Genomic DNA, 22,177 nt, shown 5'->3' on the forward strand with positions numbered 1-22,177 from the left:
GTCACTTGGGCACTGAATAGCAAGGCTGCGGTTTGTAATAGAGTTTCAAACTAATACGAACTGATCTATATAGTGGTGTAAAGAAGATTTGAATTTGAATATTGATTTTATAAATTTAACCAGGGATAATGAACAAAAAACATTACACAATAATAGAGCAAGGACGCACTGAACCAGATTTTGGCTTCTTAGCTCATTTCCATCTTTAGTCCGGGTGGCAGGTCAGAAAGATAAGAAAATCAAGATAAGTTTGAAACAAGGTAAAAGTTCATTAGGATTGTATAAATTAAAGATCATGTTATGCAATCCAGTATTACAAAAACATCCACTCAATGCTAATCAGGACTCTACTGCTAAAGAAAAAGCATGCAAAAGCTTTTCAAAGTTTGGTGCAGAAGATTTGGACTAGCCAATGAAATATAGAGAGACCATAGTCAGGTCAGATGAGGCCAAAGTTGAGCTCTTTGGATGTCACGGTGCTCACTGTGTTAGGAGGAAGAATGGTTCTTAACATCACCTCAAAAACACCATGCTTAAACTGAGGTTTTAGGGACATCATGGTGGTCTGCAGGTAAAATATATCTGTCTTACAGCACATGGTACTAGCAGACTATACAGGGGTTGGACAATGAAACTGAAACACCTGTCATTTTAGTGTGGGAGGTTTCATGGCTAAATTGGACCAGCCTGGTAGCCAGTCTTCATTGATTGCACATTGCACCAGTAAGAGCAGAGTGTGAAGGTTCAATTATCAGGGTAAGAGCACAATTTTGCTCAAAATATTGAAATGCACACAACATTATGGGTGACATACCAGAGTTCAAAACAGGACAAATTGTTGGTACACGTCTTGCTGGCGCATCTGTGACCAAGACAGCAAGTCTTTGTGATGTATCAAGAGCCACGGTATCCAAAGTAATGTCAGCATACCACCAAGAAGGACGAACCACATCCAACAGGATTAACTGTGGACGCAAGAGGAAGCTGTATGAAAGGGATGTTCGGGTGCTAACCCGGATTGTATCCAAAAAACATAAAACCACGGCTGCCCAAATCACGGCAGAATAAAATGTGCACCTCAACTCTCCAGTTTCCACCAGAACTGTCCATCAGGAGCTCCACAGGGTCAATCTACACGGCCGGGCTGCTATAGCCAAACTTTTGGTCATTCATGCCAATGCCAAACGTCGGTTTCAATGGTGCAAGGAGCGCAAATCTTGGGCTGTGGACAATGTGAAACATGTATTGTTCTCTGATGAGTCCACCTTTACTGTTTTCCCCACATCCAAGAGAGTTACGGTGTGGAGAAGCCCCAAAGAAGCGTACCACCCAGACTGTTGCATGCCCAGAGTGAAGCATGGGGGTGGATCAGTGATGGTTTGGGCTGCCATATCATGGCATTCCCTTGGCCCAATACTTGTGCTAGATGGGCGCGTCACTGCCAAGGACTACCGAACCATTCTTGAGGACCATGTGCATCCAATGGTTCAAACATTGTATCCTGAAGGCGGTGCCGTGTATCAGGATGACAATGCACCAATACACACAGCAAGACTGGTGAAAGATTGGTTTGATGAACATGAAAGTGAAGTTGAACATCTCCCATGGCCTGCACAGTCACCAGATCTAAATATTATTGAGCCACTTTGGGGTGTTTTGGAGGAGCAAGTCAGGAAACGTTTTCCTCCACCAGTATCACGTAGTGACCTGGCTCACCATCCTGCAAGAAGAATGGCTTAAAATCCCTCTGACCACTGTGCAGGACTTGTATATGTCATTCCCAAGATGAATTGATGCTGCATTGGCCGCAAAAGGAGGTCCTACACCATACTAATAAATTATTGTGGTCTAAAACCAGGTGTTTCAGTTTCATTGTCCAACCCCTGTATATAACCAAAGGGAAGTTGCATGTTTATGTTTTTCATGCAAAGCTCAATCTTTTTCTTTACAAAGCAACAGACTTAGCTGAAACCAAAACTTCTTTATATTCACTCTAGATGAAAATGCTGACTGCCTTCTATTTTTTGGGCATGTAGACCCCCTTTAGATGGGGCTCAGATTAAAAACCAAATAGTTTGACTAATTAATTCCAACCAAATTGTTTGACGATCAGTGATCTCTCATCATAACACACCTCAGCCATTCCTCAGTTCATAAAAACACCAAACTAAGTCTCAAACAAAGCTAACACTAAAGTACATTTTTAAAAACCCCTAATTTGAATTTAGATAAATATACTAAAATGTTTGTATTGTATATGTATACATTATATATTGTTTTTATTCTGCCATCCTGTTTCTTCATTCTTGTTTTGATTAATTAGCATCTTGGGTCTGTTGGCATTGCCTCTGATTAAAATGTGACTAAAGTCAGCAACCACTAGATGCCTTTTGGAATACTTTAATTTAAATGAATGAATTTATTTGTTTAGAGCGTAAACAGTCAAGTCTTGAGGGACTCCACTTTTCAAATGCAACTGCAAAAGTCCATAATTGTCCTCCTTTATGGTTGAAGTAGATGAATCGAACATGACGTCTGAATTATTTTGCAGAAAACATTTTCAGTTTCCTGTTGACTTTTATTTTAGCCTGAGTAGCTGATGCATATTCATAGCTGAAAAGTGGAAGTGGTGGGAAGGTACCACATTACACCGCTCTGAAGCCACATCCTGAGTCACTGTGCTGACAGTGACGCCTTTAGCTTGCTGCTTGAGCGTTCTTCCACTCAGTCTTCAGGCGTCAATGCTTTAGTGATTCCCACACCGACTTCACTCAACAAGTTGTAGAAATTCTCGTTAAAAAAGGTAAAACTGCCATCTCTTCTGTATTTATGCATAAAATATCATGATTTTGAGAAATTATTTGCCTGGTTTATAAACTGTGCTTCATATAGAATGTATTGTTGTATACTAATGTAAGTATAATTTATTTATCTTCATATAATTTTGACTGTTCTTATTGATGCTGATGAAATGTCATTATCTCTTATCGGACTGTTAGTTTTTGTTTCATTGTAATGATTAATCTTTGCTCCAGTTTAGCAACAGATGAAAGTCGAAGCCTAAATTAGAAGTAAATTACAAAACTCTGTTTCTGTTTTCAGCCTCTTCTGCTGTGTTTTCCCCTGCCTGCCCAACTTCTGATAACAGTGAGTCATCCCCATGGCTCCTCCACCTCTGTTCCTATCATTACTGTGGGGTCTCACGTTATTTCTTGGTGGAGGTAAGATGGTTTTTAATGGATCTAATAAGTCTTTTCTTCTGTTCTGTTTATTAACATTTCTGAAGATGGTTTTCCTTGTAAAATATTATTTTTCATTGTAAGAGTGTTTTAATCCTGCCTTAATATCTGCATTTCAATAATCCCTAAATTAACATGGCTTTTGTTTTTTAAAATTAGTGAAACTTCTTTGTTGAGTCAACCTTTAGTTTGGGTGACATTTGGAATTAGAAACAGCACATCTAGGTATTGCAACTTCTGCAACTGACCTCCTTTCTCTCCTCTGCAGCAGCTGCATCTGTCTGCAATGTCACCTGCACCACTGACTACAATGAGAAGCTAAACTGCTCCTGCTCAGACTCTGTGCCAGCGCTTCCTGTTATTCTTAATGTGACTTGCAGGTAAACATTGTCCTGTCATCATTAGACTAAAGATTAATGTCATTTTGCACTATTGCATGAGCATGTTAATCTATTTCTCAGGACCTATATTTCACAACAAAATGCACATATGTCCATGAATTATCCTCATTTAGTTTTAATTGGAACTAACAAAGAACAACCTGCAGAAACATTATTTGTTAAACTCTCCGTACAGAGACAGATGGCACATGAGGCATTTCTACATATGTCACACAGATCTGTTATTTATGAATGCAAGCTTCTGCAGCATTTGGTCTGAGTTTCTATTGTTGATGTTCCACATTTTAATAACAGGGATAAGTCAATGGGATGAGAAGAACAATAAATCTCCAGATATTTACTTGGAACATGAACATAGGTTTTCAACCCACGCCCCCCCCCCCCCCCCCCCCAAACCAAACCTCTGGCTGTACAGATGTCTGACTAAAGCAAAGGTCTTGACAAACATTCTGCTCGTTTCAGTTCTTATGTGTGAAATCATCTTAGAGTTATAGTTTCCAGAGTTTGCAGCAAAACCAACATGTGTGAAACCATATTTTATGTTAAACTTCTGCATGCTTTACTTTTTGTTTACATTGGCACCATGAAAAGTGATTGCTTAGCTTATTACAGGTAAACTATATAAATATGAAATTATTTTGGATACTAGTTCAATGGTGGGCTGTGAAATACTACTGTGGAACGCTTTGCACACTAAAATAATCTCCTCATAAAAGTATGCTGAAAACTCAATAAGCAGTTAAATGAATGCACCATCTATGCTCATCTGCAAAATAATTCCTTGTGGGATTCGGATATTAAAGGACATTAGCAGTAATACACTTTTTTATTGTTATTACCAAACACCAGTAATTATATTTGTCTTTGCCTGCTGCAAATTCCTATACCGACACCCAATTGTTCTCTTACAGAAGTTTTGATACAGTGTTAAAAGTCAGCTGTGAGATCAAGCCACCTCAGTCCTGGTGCATAATCCTTGAGGATCTCACCTACGTTGCATCTTCTGACACAACCTGCACTGCTGCAGCCAGTCAGCCTGGCAGCGAGGAGTTTATGGATCCCAGTGAGTCATCCAGCTGGGAGCTCTCTAGTGTGGGTAGGTTCAACAGATAATAACCCATATCGGTACATATCATTTCTGTTTAAGTGATAAACGAACTGAAATGCCACTTAGAACTGTTTTAATGTCAGCAATCTTTGGCAATTAAAGAATATTTTCTTAATTGTACCTTTATCAATTGAAAGTGCAGTGAAAATGTGTTAAAAAAATCCGTCCATCTGTTTTTCACAATAAAACAAATATTATTCTACTTAACCATCATTTGTTGGAATAAATGCCTTTTAACCTCATGTTTCCTCTGAACCTACCGGACTCTTTTTTACAGTGAAACCTGAGCCTCCTTTTGATGTCAAAGTGGCAAACGCCACAGACTCTGGAATCTACAACATTACCTGGAGCGGCAACAAAATATTCTGTGTCATAGGCAGAGTCCGCATAAGAAATGCTAAAGACCCATTTCAGGTAATCTGAGCACAAAAAGTAATGTTGAATCTCTCATTTGAACGGTAACTGATAAAGACAAATTATTTGCTGATGAATTAATGCTGAATTTAATTTGTTGTTTCTTCCAAACAGGATCCAATCTATGTGTATTTACAGGGAAGTGAGAAGTACTATGAGCTGGATCAGGAAAATCTGCAACCCGATGCCGCCTACATTGTGAACATTCAGGAAAAAGTCTGTCCTGATTCTTACATGCAAGGCCCATGGAGTGAATGGAGTTCTGGTGCTGAGTTGCGCACAGCCACACCGTATACAGATGTAAAAGGTGAAAGGAGTTCAACAACGCATCTTACGCCAAAACCAGTGTTCTTAAATATTCAAAGTTCATATCATATTTATGTGATCTTTGTCTCTTTTCCAGGAATTAACATTTACTGGGTTTATTTCTCAATGCCCATCATTCTCATCCTCGCCCTCCTGTTATTGGGATACCTACAAAAACCGTGAGTATTTTTAAAACTGTAGTATCTTGTGTTTTTAAGTGGATTTTCCCACCTACTCACACCTGATTGTAGTTATTACCGAACAAAAGGTTTTCAACCCTAAAATATTTTATTGAACCCTGGTTTTTAGCTTCTGTTCTATCACATTCTGATTAATTACTCAGTAAAAATTAACTAATAAAGTGGAGTGTAGGGGTTAAAGGTCACCATCATGCTGCCTTCCAGTAAATGATTAGCAACACATTTCACCGCATCAGTTGATTCCTGGCATCACCTCCCACATACGTTAAACCACGGCACTGCTATACGTGCAGTGGCACATTGCACTGAATGGCTCACAGACATAGGAAGTCATGCAGCAGAGCATCAGAGAGCCGAGATCAACTTGCTTTAGGTCACCACAGTTTCATGAAGCCAACGCAAAATCTGAAGAGTAACCAACCGGATAGTCTTTTCTCTTGTTGTTATAGGATGACGTTACAAGTCTTTGTGAAAAATAGTTTTCACACTTTTAGTTTTGGTATTCACATGCACTCAATGGCGGTTATTGCATAAATGCTTCCCTGGGCGAGCCTTTCCAAATACTTTATTGTTTTGTTTTCATAAATAAATAAATAAATAAAGGTTTCACAAATTCTGAATCTTAAATGAAAAAATTCTGTGATTATTATAGAAAAATTAAGTCCAGGAAAAACAGGTATCAATCAAATCAAAGGCCTTAACACTGAAAATGCCCTTTAGGGACCTTCTCAAACACAATAAAAGCCTAATTAATCATATACTGTGTTTCAAAGAATTTCTGTTTAGTGTAGATCAATGCAGGGATGATCAGGTGGAGTTCAGATTTCTTAAAACAGAATGATGATCCCCCTTAATTCAGTACTGAATATGGATATATGACTCAGACACCAGCTTCCACAACAGTTTGAGTTATTCACTAAACAGGATGTTTATGGTGTACTGTTTTGTTTGAAGAAAGTTGCACATTCCAAAATAAAGATCCATTTTATTTTTACCGTGTGATTAAAAGTTAGTGATTTACCTGCATCAGACAAAGTGATCCTGATTCTGAGAATCACGGAGATCACTGCATGGAGAAGTGAAGCCAACAGCTTCACTTGCAGAACCCTGTTAAAAGTACATTTCCATAAAAAATATAAAACCTTTCTAAAAGTTCAAAACAATGTTGTATGAAGGTAGTCTTACACTTCCCCATCAGCTAATTCCAAAACTAACCCCACAAAGCTGTTATATTTGATACAGGTGCAAATTTCAGACTGTTTTAGTTTATTAGTAGAATAAAATATTTCATTTGTTTGTTTTAAGTGGTCCAAAGAAGGATCAGTGGTGAACCCCCGACAGGGCCATAGAGTAAGCAAATTAAAGGTTCTGCGACTCTCTGCTCTGTTGTTTTTAACTCAAATGACTTTTTATTTTTGTCAATGCTGTTGGTACATCTATCATAAAAATAAAGATCTGGACAAGAAAGTCCAGAAATAATGTTTTTCCCTAATTTATACATAGCTCGATTTGAATTAGCCTATTTAACAGCAGCCATTTTGGATAAACTCAGTGTGTCAAGAAGAGCTGCATTAAATTTTAGGACAAGTTCTGATTTTGCTAACATTTTACCTTAAAACCAACATGCATCAGTGTCCAAATCATAATGTGTGCCTTCAAAGGGGCTAGTTTTGTGTTAAGGACACAATAAAGAGAGGAATCACCTCTAATAAAGAAGACCTTTTTTTTTTCTGAAAATATTCAAAGTTTTGTTCCCAATCACAGCCTCCTTGCAGATAATCCATTCTGATGATAATCATAATTTTGTTCTGAGAGTCGGTGCGTGGGATCAGTTATTATCAAATGTTAAGATCCAACTTTGACTCATTAATTCAGCAAATTGCTGTGTAATCATTCACATGAAAGCCATGTTGTTTTACTGAGATTACTGGTTATAATGGTAAGTGGCTTACCGTAAAGCAGCCAAGATCCAGGTTAAAAACATGAAATAGAATAGAATAGAATAGAATAGAACTATCCTTTATTCTACCTCCATAAGGAAATGTAGCTGTATCACCAGTAAATATAAGCACACAGACAGAAATAACAATAAGAAATACTAGTTACAATAAAACAAATATATAACATAAGAAAAACTCATAACTAAAGTTATGAATAATAGCAGATGCAACTGTATTGTGAAACTGTAATAAAAAGAAACCAGCAAGCTGTGCTTTTATATATTTGTGCAAGAACAGACTATTTCCAGGAATTTGGAGACGTGTGCAGAGAACAACAGGAATATAAACAGCTCACTGTGTTTGTTGGAAGCAGTGATTGTTAGAGAGTCGTACAACTGCAGGGAGGAAGGAAAGACTAAACGTCACTAAACGAGCTCTTGAGTTCTGCCATTTTATGAACAGGGGTGTTATCTTTGCTACCTCCTCTGTCTCCCACCACCTGCACGGGGTCACAGGTACATCCCAGGAAGGAGCCAGTCTTCCTGATGAGCTTATCCAGTCGTTTCCTTCTCTTCTTGATAAACTCCTGCTTCAGCAGTTAATACTACAGAACAGTGGTGTCCAAACGTTTTTGCTACTCGAAACTTCCAAGTTACATAAAAATGCAAAATGATTTTTTTTTTTTTACTTTACCATGCTCAACAATAATCTAAACAAGTTTTTTTTAAATGAAAGAAACAAAGTAGTTGGTTTTCATGTTAGATCCAAAATGTAAAAAAGGTCTAAAACTTTTGCCTTCTGCCATAGAAGATGGCCGATGCCACCAAAAAGTCAAGAAAGGGCCCTCCATCATCTATCTCTCTTAACTTATATTTTGCTTTTGTCCAGGTGTTGGCAGAAGAAACTCAGAATGATTACATACATCCCCAGACCCAACGAATATTTCAAGCCTCTCTACCAAAACTACGAAGGCAATTTTAAGGTAAGAGAAAGCAGAAGTGCCCTTTCACATCGTTTGTAGTTTTCTGTTTCCAACATGGCCCAGCAGGTGTTGCTGAAGAGGGGACTTACAGAGCATCTGAACCCTGTTTGGCTGGGACTTTCCCTTTGACTGCAGACTGAAGTGACTGTGTGATGTGCATGACTCAGTCTGCAGGGGCTTCACGAGCCTGACATACTGTGGGTGGATATTTGTCTCACTCAGTCAAACCTGTTCCACCTCTGTGGAAATTACCCCCAGAGGTTTGCTGTGGTGTCACACTGAAAACAGCCTGTTTTTTTACCTGATGGAGACACATACTGAGAACTTTGTGGTTTAATTTTTTTTATTCTTTCACAAATGTTGTATGGTTATCTCTGCTCTTTGTCCTTTGTAACACTTGTCTTTTCCCCTAAATGTAAATTTACTGTTTTCATGTTTGCTATTTTTATATATCAGCAGACAGATTATGTGTTTGTGTAGGCAGCCATCTCTCAAATGGGTTGTGCTGCATTCCATTTCAACCCAACAAGCAGTATGCTTCCTGACAACTTATAGATATGTTGGAGTCTAAAAACCTTAATATTTCTGCATATAGCAGAACATAATAATGTCCTGCGTCATACATGGGTTTTAATGAAACTACCATGTGAAATCATTGTAACTGCACCTGCATCATAGGACAACAGAAAACAAAAATACCTTTGAAACAAATATGTAGAAAGGTCAAGAAATTTTTACAAAAAATAGAAATATTGCAACACGAATTTATCCACACTGACAATAAACTGTGAATCTGGAGCACTTCATCTGTAGTCCAGAACAATTTCAGAGAGGTTATATATATTATTCATAAGAAACATCTTAAGGCAATCCAAACTTACTGACTATAATGTATTGTAATACACTCAAGTTGAGGTGATCTCAAACTGACAGTAAAAATTGTTAAAACATTCATCTATCTAAGGAATCCAGCATATGGCACTAAATTTTCACTTTACAACATTTCCTCCACATGATCAATTATATGGCAACGGTGGACAAGGCTTAGTCTGAGAGGTCATTAAAACAATTGCGAATAACAATAGGCCAGCCTAAAAGTAAGGAATCCTCAGACTAGTTTTTTTGTATCCACTTGGGACTGGATTCTCAGAGTGTTCCCACAAAAAGTAGATGAAGTAGTTAGACGCTTACATTCTTATTATTATTTTGCATAAGCGAGGCCTTAACATGTAATCAAGCAAGACACAAATCTCACACTCAAAGCCATCACTTACATTAATATAATATAATATAATATAATATAATATAATATAATATAATATAATATAATATAATATAATATAATGTAATATAATATAATATATTGATATTTACATTGATCTTTATTGGTAAGATTGTGTGAACTTTGCTTTGAAAGATGTGATGAGTTGCTTTGTGGAGAGAAACATCTCTGGACAGACTATCCAGCTCCTCATCCCAAGGTGTTCCCGATCCAATTAGAATAATCCTCTTTCATAAAGGATGTGCTAAATGAGCCCTTTAATTACCTGTCCTTCACATTTTAATGAATTTGACCAGTTGGTATTATGGCTGCACCTCAGTCATTTCAGGCAATTAGAAACCTTTCCAACCAAAGAAGAAAGGATTTTCTTTAAAAGGACCCTTGAGATTTATATGCAAGTACATATGTTGTACAGCAGAGGGCGATACTGGAGTATTTATCAGAATAGAAAAGTCACCATAAAGGAAGTGAAGTTGATGTAAAAAATAAAACAAAGGTGTGTGTGAGTTCTTTAAATCTTAACAACAATCTGGAACTAATTACTGTGAAAACATTAAAAAGACAAAGAAAAAGATTAAATAATTTAAGAAAAACTTTTAACTTTGAAATGCGTTTATCTGAAAAAGCTTTTTATGAGAGAAGATCCAGATTGTTTTAGTTTACTTAAACAAAGAATCTGCCACATCACCAGCCCATGAAGCTATAAAAGTGAAACTCTGTTTCTTTATTTTAGGTACATCTTTTTTGCTCTGCAACTTCAGACTGACTGAAGCATAGTTGTATCTCTGAGCTTGCTCTTTGTTCTCCTGCCATATCTCACGTCCTTGTGGTGCACTCTGCTTGCGTCTTTCTCGATTTACAGATTTCGAGCGCCGATCATGAGCTTTGTAGCCAGGATGTGGTGGCATTGGCGTCAAGACTGATTCAAGCTTATCTGGACATCTCAGGCTATAGATGGCTGCATATGTCTTATGTGAACATAAGAAGGAAGCTTGTGCATTAAATTAGCATCAAAGTAAATATCTTGCATATTTTTAAAACGGTTGTCACAATTTTTGTTCCTCCACGCTGATATGTGCATGTTTAAAATTAGCATCATAATTTAGCAGACGTTTCAATAAAGATGATAAAGAGTGCAGGCCATTTACATTTACTACTAAAACCACTGTATGTTCACTGGGCATTATGGGAGAGCTGCTGTGTCATGCTGATAGACATAAACCTGTACCAAGAGTGTGGTTTTAAAGAGAATTAGATAAGGCCTGGTACTGCTCTTAGAGGGAGAAATGCAGAAAGTTTCTCACAGGTTTTTCACCACATTAACCTGAGAGAAAGAAAGAGGCAGTCTACATATATATGTTTTTTACAGAATGATTAATTCAGTCTCCAAGCAACTGATCTTAGATGGCCGACCATGTGAAAGTTTCAAAGAGACAAGCCTAGAATTGTCCTGAAGCCAAAGGGTCATCTTGTGGTAATGTGATGTAAAACTGAATGTCATCTGCATATCAGTTAAAAACAAAGAGTCATGCAAGAAGGTAATAAAACCCTTGAAGTTGGTCCGAACTTTATGCAGAAGGGGGTAATCATTGAGCCTTGGTGACTTCCTACAGGACAAGTAAGAGAATGTAAAGTAATGGGAAAAAGAAATTACACCCTTGTTGTTTCCATTGGATTTAAGAGGAAAGATAGCTGCTACATAATGCTAATCAGATGGACTTGATTAATTATTCATCAGTAAAAGTGACCACATTTCTACCAGCAGGAGATTTGTTGTTTTGTTGCTCTGGAGCATTCAGGTGTGTGGGAAAATGCACCTCAGCATTTATCCTAAAGAAGCAAATGTTACTCAGCAACCTGGATTGGTTAGAATTCAAACTATTTGAAGTCCATCATCCTACACAGAGAAAGACCAATTCATAGAAAGCTTGTCGTCATGAATTAGGGTTACAAAAATGGATGTGAATAAACCACCGGACGTTTAGAACAATGTCCTTTGACCAAATAATAACTTATATAGTTATTGGTAGAAACCAAACACTTTAAAACAACCATCAAGCTTGATAGTCGGTGACTTGGCCGTAGGATCTGGTCATCTTGCAGTCATTGTGTCCATCCATGAAGTCCTCTATGAGAGACTGGGAGAGTGTGGAAATTAACCGTTGCAAACCTTAATAAAGCGAAGTAAGGTTGTAAAAATAAGTGGACCAAAATTCCTCCACAACAATAAAAATACTTGTCATACTGAAAATCTCAATATCTAAATATCAAGTTCGTGCTGCTCAAGGTGATTTACAAGGTGTTAAATCATTGGTAGGTTTTGTTTTTCTTTGCCATTACAAGGATACTCAGTAAGACAGCACAGATGACCCACACATTTCACACATTGGTAACAAACCATTATTCAGTAGCCAAAATGTAAAACATATTTTCATTTGCCATTTGAGCCGTTTTGATCTTCAAATTTAGATGCATATTTAAATTTAAGTTTAGTTTCTTTAAAACAGTCAGCTGAACATGCCAATCAATTTATCTCCACAAATGTATGAGGTATTCCCGATGAAATCTAAAGCATGGAAGTGTTTAATTATTTATGTTAACGCAATAATCTTCTGGAGTTATCCAAGTTAATCTTTTCTGTTTGTTCCTGTAGGAGTGGGTGAAGCCTGTGTTCAGTGAGTACGATTACCTCAAGATCACCACATGTGTAACGATGTATAGCGAGAATCGGAGCGAAATCCTCCACTGGAGCAACGAGAAGCTAAGCTACAACGAGGACAACAAAGTGAAAGATGGTGGTCCCTTCTATCATGCTCCACAGTTTTCCAACAACCTGCTGCTGCACTTCCAGGACAGCAGCACATCACATGGCACCGTCCACTCCACGGGAAATATCTCTATCAACACTGTGACCCTATCTGGAGAAGAGTTCGAGGAGGAAGTCACATCACAGAGCTCGCTCAGAAGTTACCAGGATGGGAAAAGCTTTGGCTCATTTGATGATACCAACAGGGAGCATGCTCCTTACGATTTAGGGGAATCACAGGTTTCCCGGTTGAACCGGCACAGTGGGATATCACTACGAGAAAACCAACTTGCCAATGATTTAATACTGGAGAACCAAAACTTTCAGCCAGATGCTGAGCTTAACGAAGCCGAGAGGGTGTCGCTGGACTCATTTGCCTCAAATGAACAGTCGGAGGATGGCTACCCGCATGTGGACCTGGACACCATCGATAGTGGTTTCGGAGAGTGCAGTAGCCCTGGAGCCTCGGACTCAAACTCAAACTCATTTCCTGACCACAAACACTTAAATTCAAACTATGTCAAGCAGTGGATGATATGTAGTACAATTCAGGAAAACTCCAGCAATTTGAACAATGAACTCAAGGGGACGCAGTGAGAATGACTTCTGGTTTACAGCTGAAGTTAAAAGAGTCATTTTGCTTGAGCACTATCTACACAATCTGTTCATTTGTCACCTTTCTCTATAATAAAAAGGTTTTACAGAAGTCTGTTTATTGCTAATTTAATGGAACTGAGATACTTGTATGATTTAAATGAGACAGTTTTTTAGCTTTGCCTTTATTTGTACAGATAATCAAACAAGTGGTTTCAGTCTCAAAAAAGACATGTTCTTAACTGTACAGGATGCAAATGTTTATATATGTAAGTTAATGTATAAATTCAAACAAAGAAACAACTATCATCTGATGATTTTGTGATTTCTTTAAGTATATAGAGATATAGATATATCTCCATATATATATATATATATATATATATATATATATATATACACACACAGTGGGGAGAATAAGTATTTGCTACATGGCTTTTTTTGCAGATTTTCCCACTTGCAAAGCATGTAGAAGTCTTTTTATTTTTTATCATAGATACTCTTCAACTGTGAGTGACGGAATCTAAAGCAATAAGGCAGAATGTCTGAGGCATTAAATGCCGACACCTCGCTGGCAGTGGAACTAAATATCTTCTTCACCCGCTCTGAGGCAGAGAGATTGCATTCTGCCCTCCCAATCTCATGCCCCCATGACAACCATCCAACCATCAAGTCAGAGAGGCTTTGAAAGCTGTGGACCCCCACAAGGCAGTGGGACCAAATGTGGTACTGAGTAAAGTACTGAAAGCCTGTGCAGACTACCTCTAAGGCGTCCTGACGAGGATAATGAACATCTTCCTGAAAGCAGCCACCATCATACCTGTCCCCAAAAAAAACAGTGATAGTCTAAATTACTACAGACTGGTGGCATTAACCTCTGTAGTCATGAAGTTGCTTAGGGGCTAGTTTTACCCCACCTCAGGTCCTATCTACCCAGGGACTATGACCGAGACTAATTTGCCTATAAAGCAGAGGTCAACAGCCGATGCAGTTGCAACTGTCCTTCATACTGCTGCGAGCCACGCTGAGAATCGGGGGAGCGATGTCAGGATGCTTTGCAGATTTTAGCTCAGTTTTTAATACCATCCTGCCAAACATCCTTGCCAAAAAGCTAACTAACCAGGGTTTCCCATCCATCACTTGTGCCTGGATGACTAGCTTCCTGACAGACCACCCACAGACAGTGAGGGTTGGACCACACATCCTCCACCAGAACACTCCACCAGGTTCGCCTCAGGGCTGTGTGGTGGGCCTTATTTCCGGTGGAGATGAGTCAGCATACACGGAAGAATTTCAGGATCTGGTCTCATGGTGTTCAGCCACAGACATCATCGGCTGCCCCTTGTCCTCCCTGAAGGACGTTGCAGAGTCTCAGGGGGCTATGCAGAGCGGAGAGGATTCTTGCTGTTCCATCTCGCCCTGGCCACAATCACTTTACCCCACTGCTCTGCAGCAGGAGGTGTAGAAGGTACAGGCTTCTGAAGCATCGCACAAACAGGCTCAGAAACACCTTCTACCCCTGGGTGATCAGACTGTTGAATAGCACTATATGCAATACATGTATGTGTCAGACTTAATATTTACTTTTGACTGATTGTTATATTGTTTTTACATTATATTTATTGTGCTCTATTTATGCTGTTTATTATTTTTTACACAAAGGTGAGAGTTCCTTTAACTAATTTCATTGTAAACACAGGGTGCAGTGACAATAAAGTAATCAATCAATTAATCAAACACAGAAAATCACATTGTGCGATTTTAAGTAATGAATTTGCATTTTATTGTATGACATAAGTATTTCATACATCAGAAAAACAAAACTCAATATTTGGTACAAAAAGCTTTGTTTGCAATTACAGATATCAGACGTATCATCTAGTTCTTGACGAGGTTTGCACCCTCAGCAGGAGGGATTTTGGACCAATCCTCCATACAGATATTCTTCAGATCCAATGTGTATATATATATATACATATATATATTTATACACACACACATATGTGTCAGGCCGTGGCAAAACCAGGAACAAGTCTACTCGGGGTCATTTTAAGTTATTTACAGATCCTGGAAGAGTGGAGTCTAAGCTTTCCAATGATGTCAAACTTGTGGAAATCAAAAACGAATTGAAGAACATATGACCATTTGAATGTTGGCATTCCCGAAAGTACCTAAAGGAGAAAACAGGCTTCAAAGTTTTGTAAGGCTCACCCTGGAAGTTGGGGGTGACCAAAGCTGTTAATTTGAATAACTTTGTATAGCTTGCTGCAACACCTCCCCCAACAATGCTTGTCAGCAGAAGCTCCAATGACTGCCCTGTCTTTGAACTCACAACACTATTTTTCTAGGTAAAGATAATTTACTGCATTGCATTACAATATTTCTGTGCATTTCACAAACATCTTTCAATTGTCCAGACATTGTTCAATTGTCCATTACAACACCAAATTAAACGGTAACACACACAAGAAAAACTAAATAAAAAACATAACTTAAAACACTTGACATTTACAAAATTGAGAAATGTCAACTGTCCAAGTTTTTTTTAATGTCTACATGTTATTTGTGTCTGCAAATTGCATAATGACTTGGTCTGAAATTAACATGGTGATACATTGTTATTCCTGCTCTTTTTAATTGCTCTTTTTGTTTTTTAGAGGAACTTTTCAAATAAATTGCTTTATGGGCCATTTTAAAATACGAAGAAATCCAAGCTGTCTCCCAGGTTGCAACAATCGATCACTCACCAGGTGAGACAATAATGACAGCAGTTTGGGGGTTGGTGATCAGTGTGTGTGTCTGATCAGAATGAAGGTATAAATAGAGCTATGGACCAATAGTTTACACCTTTTGAATAGGTGTTTCTGAACAGGGGTAATTCTGGGGAAATTCTGAACAGAGAAAACAAAGGAAATATTTCTCTCAGCTTTTAATATTTAACTGGTCAGGTATACATGAACTTGTCCGCTTCGCTGAAAATACATTATTTATTTTCAATATGATGCATCATGGTATTTGTTTTTAAAAAGCTGTCAAACTTACCCCATGAGAAACTGAAAGGTATTCCTGCAGACTTGCCTCTGATCAAATAAGTTGTCCTGGTGTGTTTTCTTTTCATTGGTGTCTTCTTGGTGGATGTTGTCAAGTTTGTAACAGGATCGCAGGCAGGTTGCGGTTCCTGGACTCAGAGGTGAAATGGGATAAATCTTGGAGAAAGTTGTTCTCTTGGATCTGGTGGAAAGGACCTGGAATCTGGCTCTTTGGATTCGCCTTTGAGAAGAACCAGCGAGACTCTCAAGGCTGACGGAAAATTAAGAGTCAGCCTAACCTAAATAATTGTTGTTTTTCTGAATTTGGCTCCCCTGCACGGCCTTGATGGCTGGCTATCTTTAACTTCTCCTGGAAGTTATGTAAACATGACGCTCTGCTCCCTCTGCCCCCTCCCTTCTCTGAGGACATCTGTGGACCTGCTCAGAACTTTGTGGCCGGTTGATGAACCTTCCATCGTACCATCAAGGACAATGGCCTCTGTGACAGTGCTTCATGGACTTACTTTGCACACACTCACTTGCACACACACACAGCTCAAGATAAACATATGCACCCCTTCACACCACCTTCACCGGATCCCCTGCATGATGTTTCGTATATATGCTGCTTCTTTGTGCTCAAACTGTATCCTACTAAGGATAAAGTGTGAAATATGATTTTTTTTCCCCTCTTCTTACCTAATTTGGTCTCTTTTCTCATCTACCTAAGTGTGTGATTTCATTACTTTTCATAGATTTTCAGATTTCTCAGAAGGATTACGAGCGAAAGCCAAATATTATTAGTATTTTAAAAGTTTGCACTAAAACTGTTTTATACCAGTGACCCAGCTTATTTGAATGATGGGACCACTACTGCCTCATACCAGCGACCTCAAGGATTAATATTATCATTTTTCTTCTAGCACCGGATACATTTCTTACCACAGAGGACTTAATGAGCTATTACCTCTATTAGAAAGATTGGATTAGAACCAGCTCTTACCAGTAAACTCCCAAGGATTATTAGTGTCATTTGATTTGTTTTTCTGTGTTTGATTTTCTGTATCATTATAATGTTTTTCCTCATGTACAGAGCTTTGAGTGCCTTGTTGCTGAAAAGCGCTATATAAATAAACTTGACTTGACTTGAAAGTTTCTAATGTACACTGGTTTGCTTCAAGATGTCCAATGATTCTCATGTCCTGCCACTCCCTTTCTGCTGCTAAAGACTCCATCCGTATGTTGCACATGAGCTCCGAAGAAAGTTTGCGGCTACAGGACTATGTCCCAAATGAAGAATTCTCCATTCTTCTCCCTTAGCATTTACAGTCACACTTACGGATCTTCTCCATTTTGATGTCTCTGTCTTCTTCAAATGTTGTGATGGCAATAGCTTCTGATATCTTACGTTATAGCTCCTCTGCCGCAAGTTCAAAGCTTTCTTCGTCAGCCTTGTCTTGGGTTAATGTCAGCTGGAAACTAGGAATCCAAAGTTATGTAGTCGCTATCATGAATTTCTTCCACTTCATCTTCTTCTGATTCATAATCTGAAGAGAGTCCGGCGTCATCATTAGTCATAGTGAACAAGTACTCCAGCCGCGGTTCAGTTCTTGGGCCATTCGTTCAGCTTGGTCCATCTTGAAGAAACACATTCTTTTTCAAATAGCAGCTGCTTTAAGTAGCCAGGTGTTTACTTCAAGCATGCAGCTTATTGGCCGACACGCATGACAAAAGCCAGCAAGAGCCAAACAAAGCTGCTATATAAATGAGCTGTGGGTTTTCCCTCACCAGTATGCAGATGCGGGCCGGCTGGGTTTTACGCTGAAAACAGGCCAAGTTTAAACACAAAATTTATAATTTTAAAACCTTCAAAACTGTCATTTAGAGCACTGAGTGGTTACTTCATAACTTCAACTTGAACATTTTGCATTTTCATTTGCGCTCTGCTGACTTGTTCCTACTTTTGTCATGGGGCGTCACGCATATATATATATATATATATATATATATATATATATATATATATATATATATATATATATATGTATATGTATATATACAGTGCCTTGCGAAAGTACTCGGCCCCCTTGAACTTTTCAACCTCTTGCCACATTTCAGGCTTCAAACATAAAGATATAAAATTCAAATTTTTTATTAAGAATCAATAATAAGTGGGACACAATCATGAAGTAGAATGAAATTTATTGGATGTGTCGAACTTTGTTAGCAAATAAAAACTGAAAAGTGGGGTGTCCAATATTATTCGGCCACCTTGCATTAATACTTTGTAGCTCCACCCTTTGCTGCAATTACAGCTGCAAGTCGCTTGGGGTTTGTCTCTATCAGTTTTGCACATCGACTGAAATTCTTGCCCATTCTTCCTTGCAAAACAGCTGGAGCTCAGTGAGGTTGGATGGAGAGCGTTCGTGAACAGCAGTCTTCAGCTCTTTCCACAGATTCTTGATTGGATTCAGGTCTGGACTTTGACTTGGCCATTCCAACACCTGGATACGTTGATTTGTGAACCATTCCATTGTAGATTTGGCTTTATGTTTTGGATCATTGTCTTGTTGGAAGATAAATCTCCGTCCCAGTCTCAGGTCTCTTGCAGACTCCAACAGGTTTTCTTCCAGAATGGTCCTGTATTTGGCCCCATCCATCTTCCCATCAATTTTGACCATCTTCCCTGTCCCTCCTGATGAAAAGCAGGTCCAAACCATGATGCTGCCACCACCATGTTTGACAGTGGGGATGGTGTGTTCAGGGTGATGAGCTATGTTGCTTTTACACCAAACATATCATTTTGCATTGTGGCCAAACAGTTGGATTTTGGTTTCATCTGACCAGAGCACCTTCTTCCACATGTTTGGTGTGTCTCCCAGGTGGTTTGTGACAAACTTTAAACAAGACTTTTTATAGATATCTTTGAGAAATGGCTTTCTTCTTGCCACTCTTCCATAAAGGCCAGATTTGTGCAGTGTACGACTGATTGTTGTCCTATGGACAGACTCTCCCACCTCAGCTGTAGATCTCTGCAGTTCATCCAGAGTGATCATGGGCCTCTTGGCTGCATCTCTGATCAGTCTTCTCCTTGTTCGAGATGAAAGTTTAGAGAGACGGCCGGGTCTTGGTAGATTTGCAGTGGTCTGATACTCCTTCCATTTCAATATGATTGCTTGCACAGTGCTCCTCGGGATGTTTAAAGCTTGGGAAATCTTTTTGTATCCAAATCCGGCTTTTAACTTCTCCACAACAGTATCTTGGACCTGCCTGGTGTGTTCCTTGGTCTTCATGATGCTCTCTGCGTTTAAACAGAACCCTGAGACTATCACAGAGCAGGTGCATTTATACGGAGACTTGATTACACACAGGTAGATTCTATTTATCATCATCAGTCATTTGGGACAACATTGGATCATTCAGAGATCCTCACTGAACTTCTGGAGTGAGTTTGCTGCACTGAAAGGAAAGGGGCCGAATAATATTGCACGCCAAGTTTGACACATCTAATGAATGTCATTCCACTTCATGATTATGTCCCACTTGTTGATTCTTCACAAAAAATTCGAATTTTATATCTTTATGTTTGAAGCCTGAAATGTGGCAAGAGGTTGACCAGTTCAAGGGGCCAATTACTTTCGCAAGGCACTGTGTGTATATATATATATATACATATATATATATATATATATATATATATATATATATATATATATATATATTTATTTATTTATTTTTTTGTTGTCCGATGAGCTAACCCCTCCCTCCTACTTCCCTATGTCTAAAGGGATTGCTCAAACCAGCTCTCCTTCCAACGGGTCCGAACTTCCCTAAACCTGAAAGATCTTACTAAGCAGGTTTAATGAAAGTTCTGTTTAAGCTGGTGTCGGGAAATGACTCGCCTAGCCTCTGACAGCCTTCATACAAAAGTCTCGCCCTTCTTCAACTGGTTGTCTGGACGACTGAGTAGCCTATCGCAGTCATCCACACTTTAACAGTCACTTTTGTTCACGGCTGCTCATTCCCTAATTTTACAACTGGCTCTTGGTATATGGGCTTGGTTAATTTTAGTGGCTTGGCACGAGCCCCAAGGGCACTGTTTTAACAAACTTGGCTAAGGCAACCTATAAAAACCTCCTAAAATTTCTTAGAACCAGGCAACAAGACTTTTTACCACCAATGAAAAACCAAAATAAGGTGACTCAATTAATTGAATGTCCATGATTTAACTAGAATTTTATATGCTTTCTTTAATTAGCAACGCTTTTGCAGGGGTCAATAACAGCTTAAATTCAGCAACAAGTAATAATTTCAATAATAGAAATAAATTAATCAATTCAACCTGTCTTTCCCTGATGCTGAAACTAATGAGGTTGGAGAGGCTTTGAAGACGGAGGCTCATCCATGCACCTGATGGAGATGTTTCTTCTGGTAACAACGAGTGGTTTCTTGAAGGGAATATGACTTAATCTTCAGTTTTCTTCCTTTAAGTGGCAGGCACTGATGCTCCAGGCTTTGATGGTTAAACAGGAACTTTGTTGTCATATGTCTCCAAAGACAGTAGTTTCCAGAGGCTGAAGATTTGAAGGAAGCCCGGAGACATAAATGAGGTTGATTCAGGATTTCCAGAAGCTTGAATCTTAGAGCAATCAGCTGTTAATGCTCATCTTCTACAGATGATCCCCCGTCTTTCAGTGTTTAACTCTTTCTCTCAAAGACAAATCTACTGGCTGGGCTTCAACTGTGACTAACTCTACAGGTCCTTCTCAAAATATTAGCATATTGTGATAAAGTTCATTATTTTCCATAATGTCATGATGAAAATTTAACATTCATATATTTTAGATTCATTGCACACTAACTGAAATATTTCAGGTCTTTTATTGTCTTAATACGGATGATTTTGGCATACAGCTCATGAAAACCCAAAATTCCTATCTCACAAAATTAGCATATCATTAAAAGGGTCTCTAAACGAGCTATGAACCTAATCATCTGAATCAACGAGTTAACTCTAAACACCTGCAAAAGATTCCTGAGGCCTTTAAAACTCCCAGCCTGGTTCATCACTCAAAACCCCAATCATGGGTAAGACTGCCGACCTGACTGCTGTCCAGAAGGCCACTATTGACACACTCAAGCAAGAGGGTAAGACACAGAAAGAAATTTCTGAACGAATAGGCTGTTCCCAGAGTGCTGTATCAAGGCACCTCAGTGGGAAGTCTGTGGGAAGGAAAAAATGTGGCAGAAAACGCGGCACAATGAGAAGAGGTGACCGGACCCTGAGGAAGATTGTGGAGAAGGGCCGATTCCAGACCTTGGGGGACCTGCGGAAACAGTGGACTGAGTCTGGAGTAGAAACATCCAGAACCACCGTGCACAGGCGTGTGCAGGAAATGGGCTACAGGTGCCGCATTCCCCAGGTCAAGCCACTTTTGAACCAGAAACAGCGGCAGAAGCGCCTGACCTGGGCTACAGAGAAGCAGCACTGGACTGTTGCTCAGTGGTCCAAAGTACTTTTTTCGGATGAAAGCAAATTCTGCATGTCATTCGGAAATCAAGGTGCCAGAGTCTGGAGGAAGACTGGGGAGAAGGAAATGCCAAAATGCCAGAAGTCCAGTGTCAAGTACCCACAGTCAGTGATGGTCTGGGGTGCCGTGTCAGCTGCTGGTGTTGGTCCACTGTGTTTTATCAAGGGCAGGGTCAATGCAGCTAGCTATCAGGAGATTTTGGAGCACTTCATGCTTCCATCTGCTGAAAAGCTTTATGGAGATGAAGATTTCATTTTTCAGCACGACCTGGCACCTGCTCACAATGCCAAAACCACTGGTAAATGGTTTACTGACCATGGTATCACTGTGCTCAATTGGCCTGCC

General features: G+C 39.0%; 1 protein-coding gene across 2 annotated transcripts in view; it reads left to right on the forward strand.

Annotated features, from left to right (window-relative positions):
* The window catches only part of il21r.1 (interleukin 21 receptor, tandem duplicate 1), a 32,524-nt gene extending 18,943 nt beyond the window's left edge, over positions 1-13,581 (forward strand). The window contains exons 1-9 of one of the 2 annotated variants that reach the window (XM_047361508.1): positions 2,326-2,803; positions 3,103-3,221; positions 3,508-3,619; positions 4,552-4,736; positions 5,026-5,162; positions 5,277-5,469; positions 5,566-5,647; positions 8,497-8,590; positions 12,526-13,581. In XM_047361508.1, coding sequence (XP_047217464.1) covers positions 3,161-3,221; positions 3,508-3,619; positions 4,552-4,736; positions 5,026-5,162; positions 5,277-5,469; positions 5,566-5,647; positions 8,497-8,590; positions 12,526-13,275 — 1,614 coding nt within the window. In that variant the 5' untranslated portion in view covers positions 2,326-2,803; positions 3,103-3,160 and the 3' untranslated portion in view covers positions 13,276-13,581. Of the gene's footprint in view, positions 1-2,325; positions 2,804-3,102; positions 3,222-3,507; positions 3,620-4,551; positions 4,737-5,025; positions 5,163-5,276; positions 5,470-5,565; positions 5,648-8,496; positions 8,591-12,525 lie in introns of those variants that run through there. The other variant, XM_047361509.1, reaches the window with a different exon arrangement.
* Positions 13,582-22,177: the final 8,596 nt, after the last annotated feature.

This window comes from Girardinichthys multiradiatus, chromosome 3 (assembly GCF_021462225.1).
Source record: "Girardinichthys multiradiatus isolate DD_20200921_A chromosome 3, DD_fGirMul_XY1, whole genome shotgun sequence".
In the NCBI taxonomy this organism is placed as follows: domain Eukaryota; kingdom Metazoa; phylum Chordata; class Actinopteri; order Cyprinodontiformes; family Goodeidae; genus Girardinichthys; species Girardinichthys multiradiatus.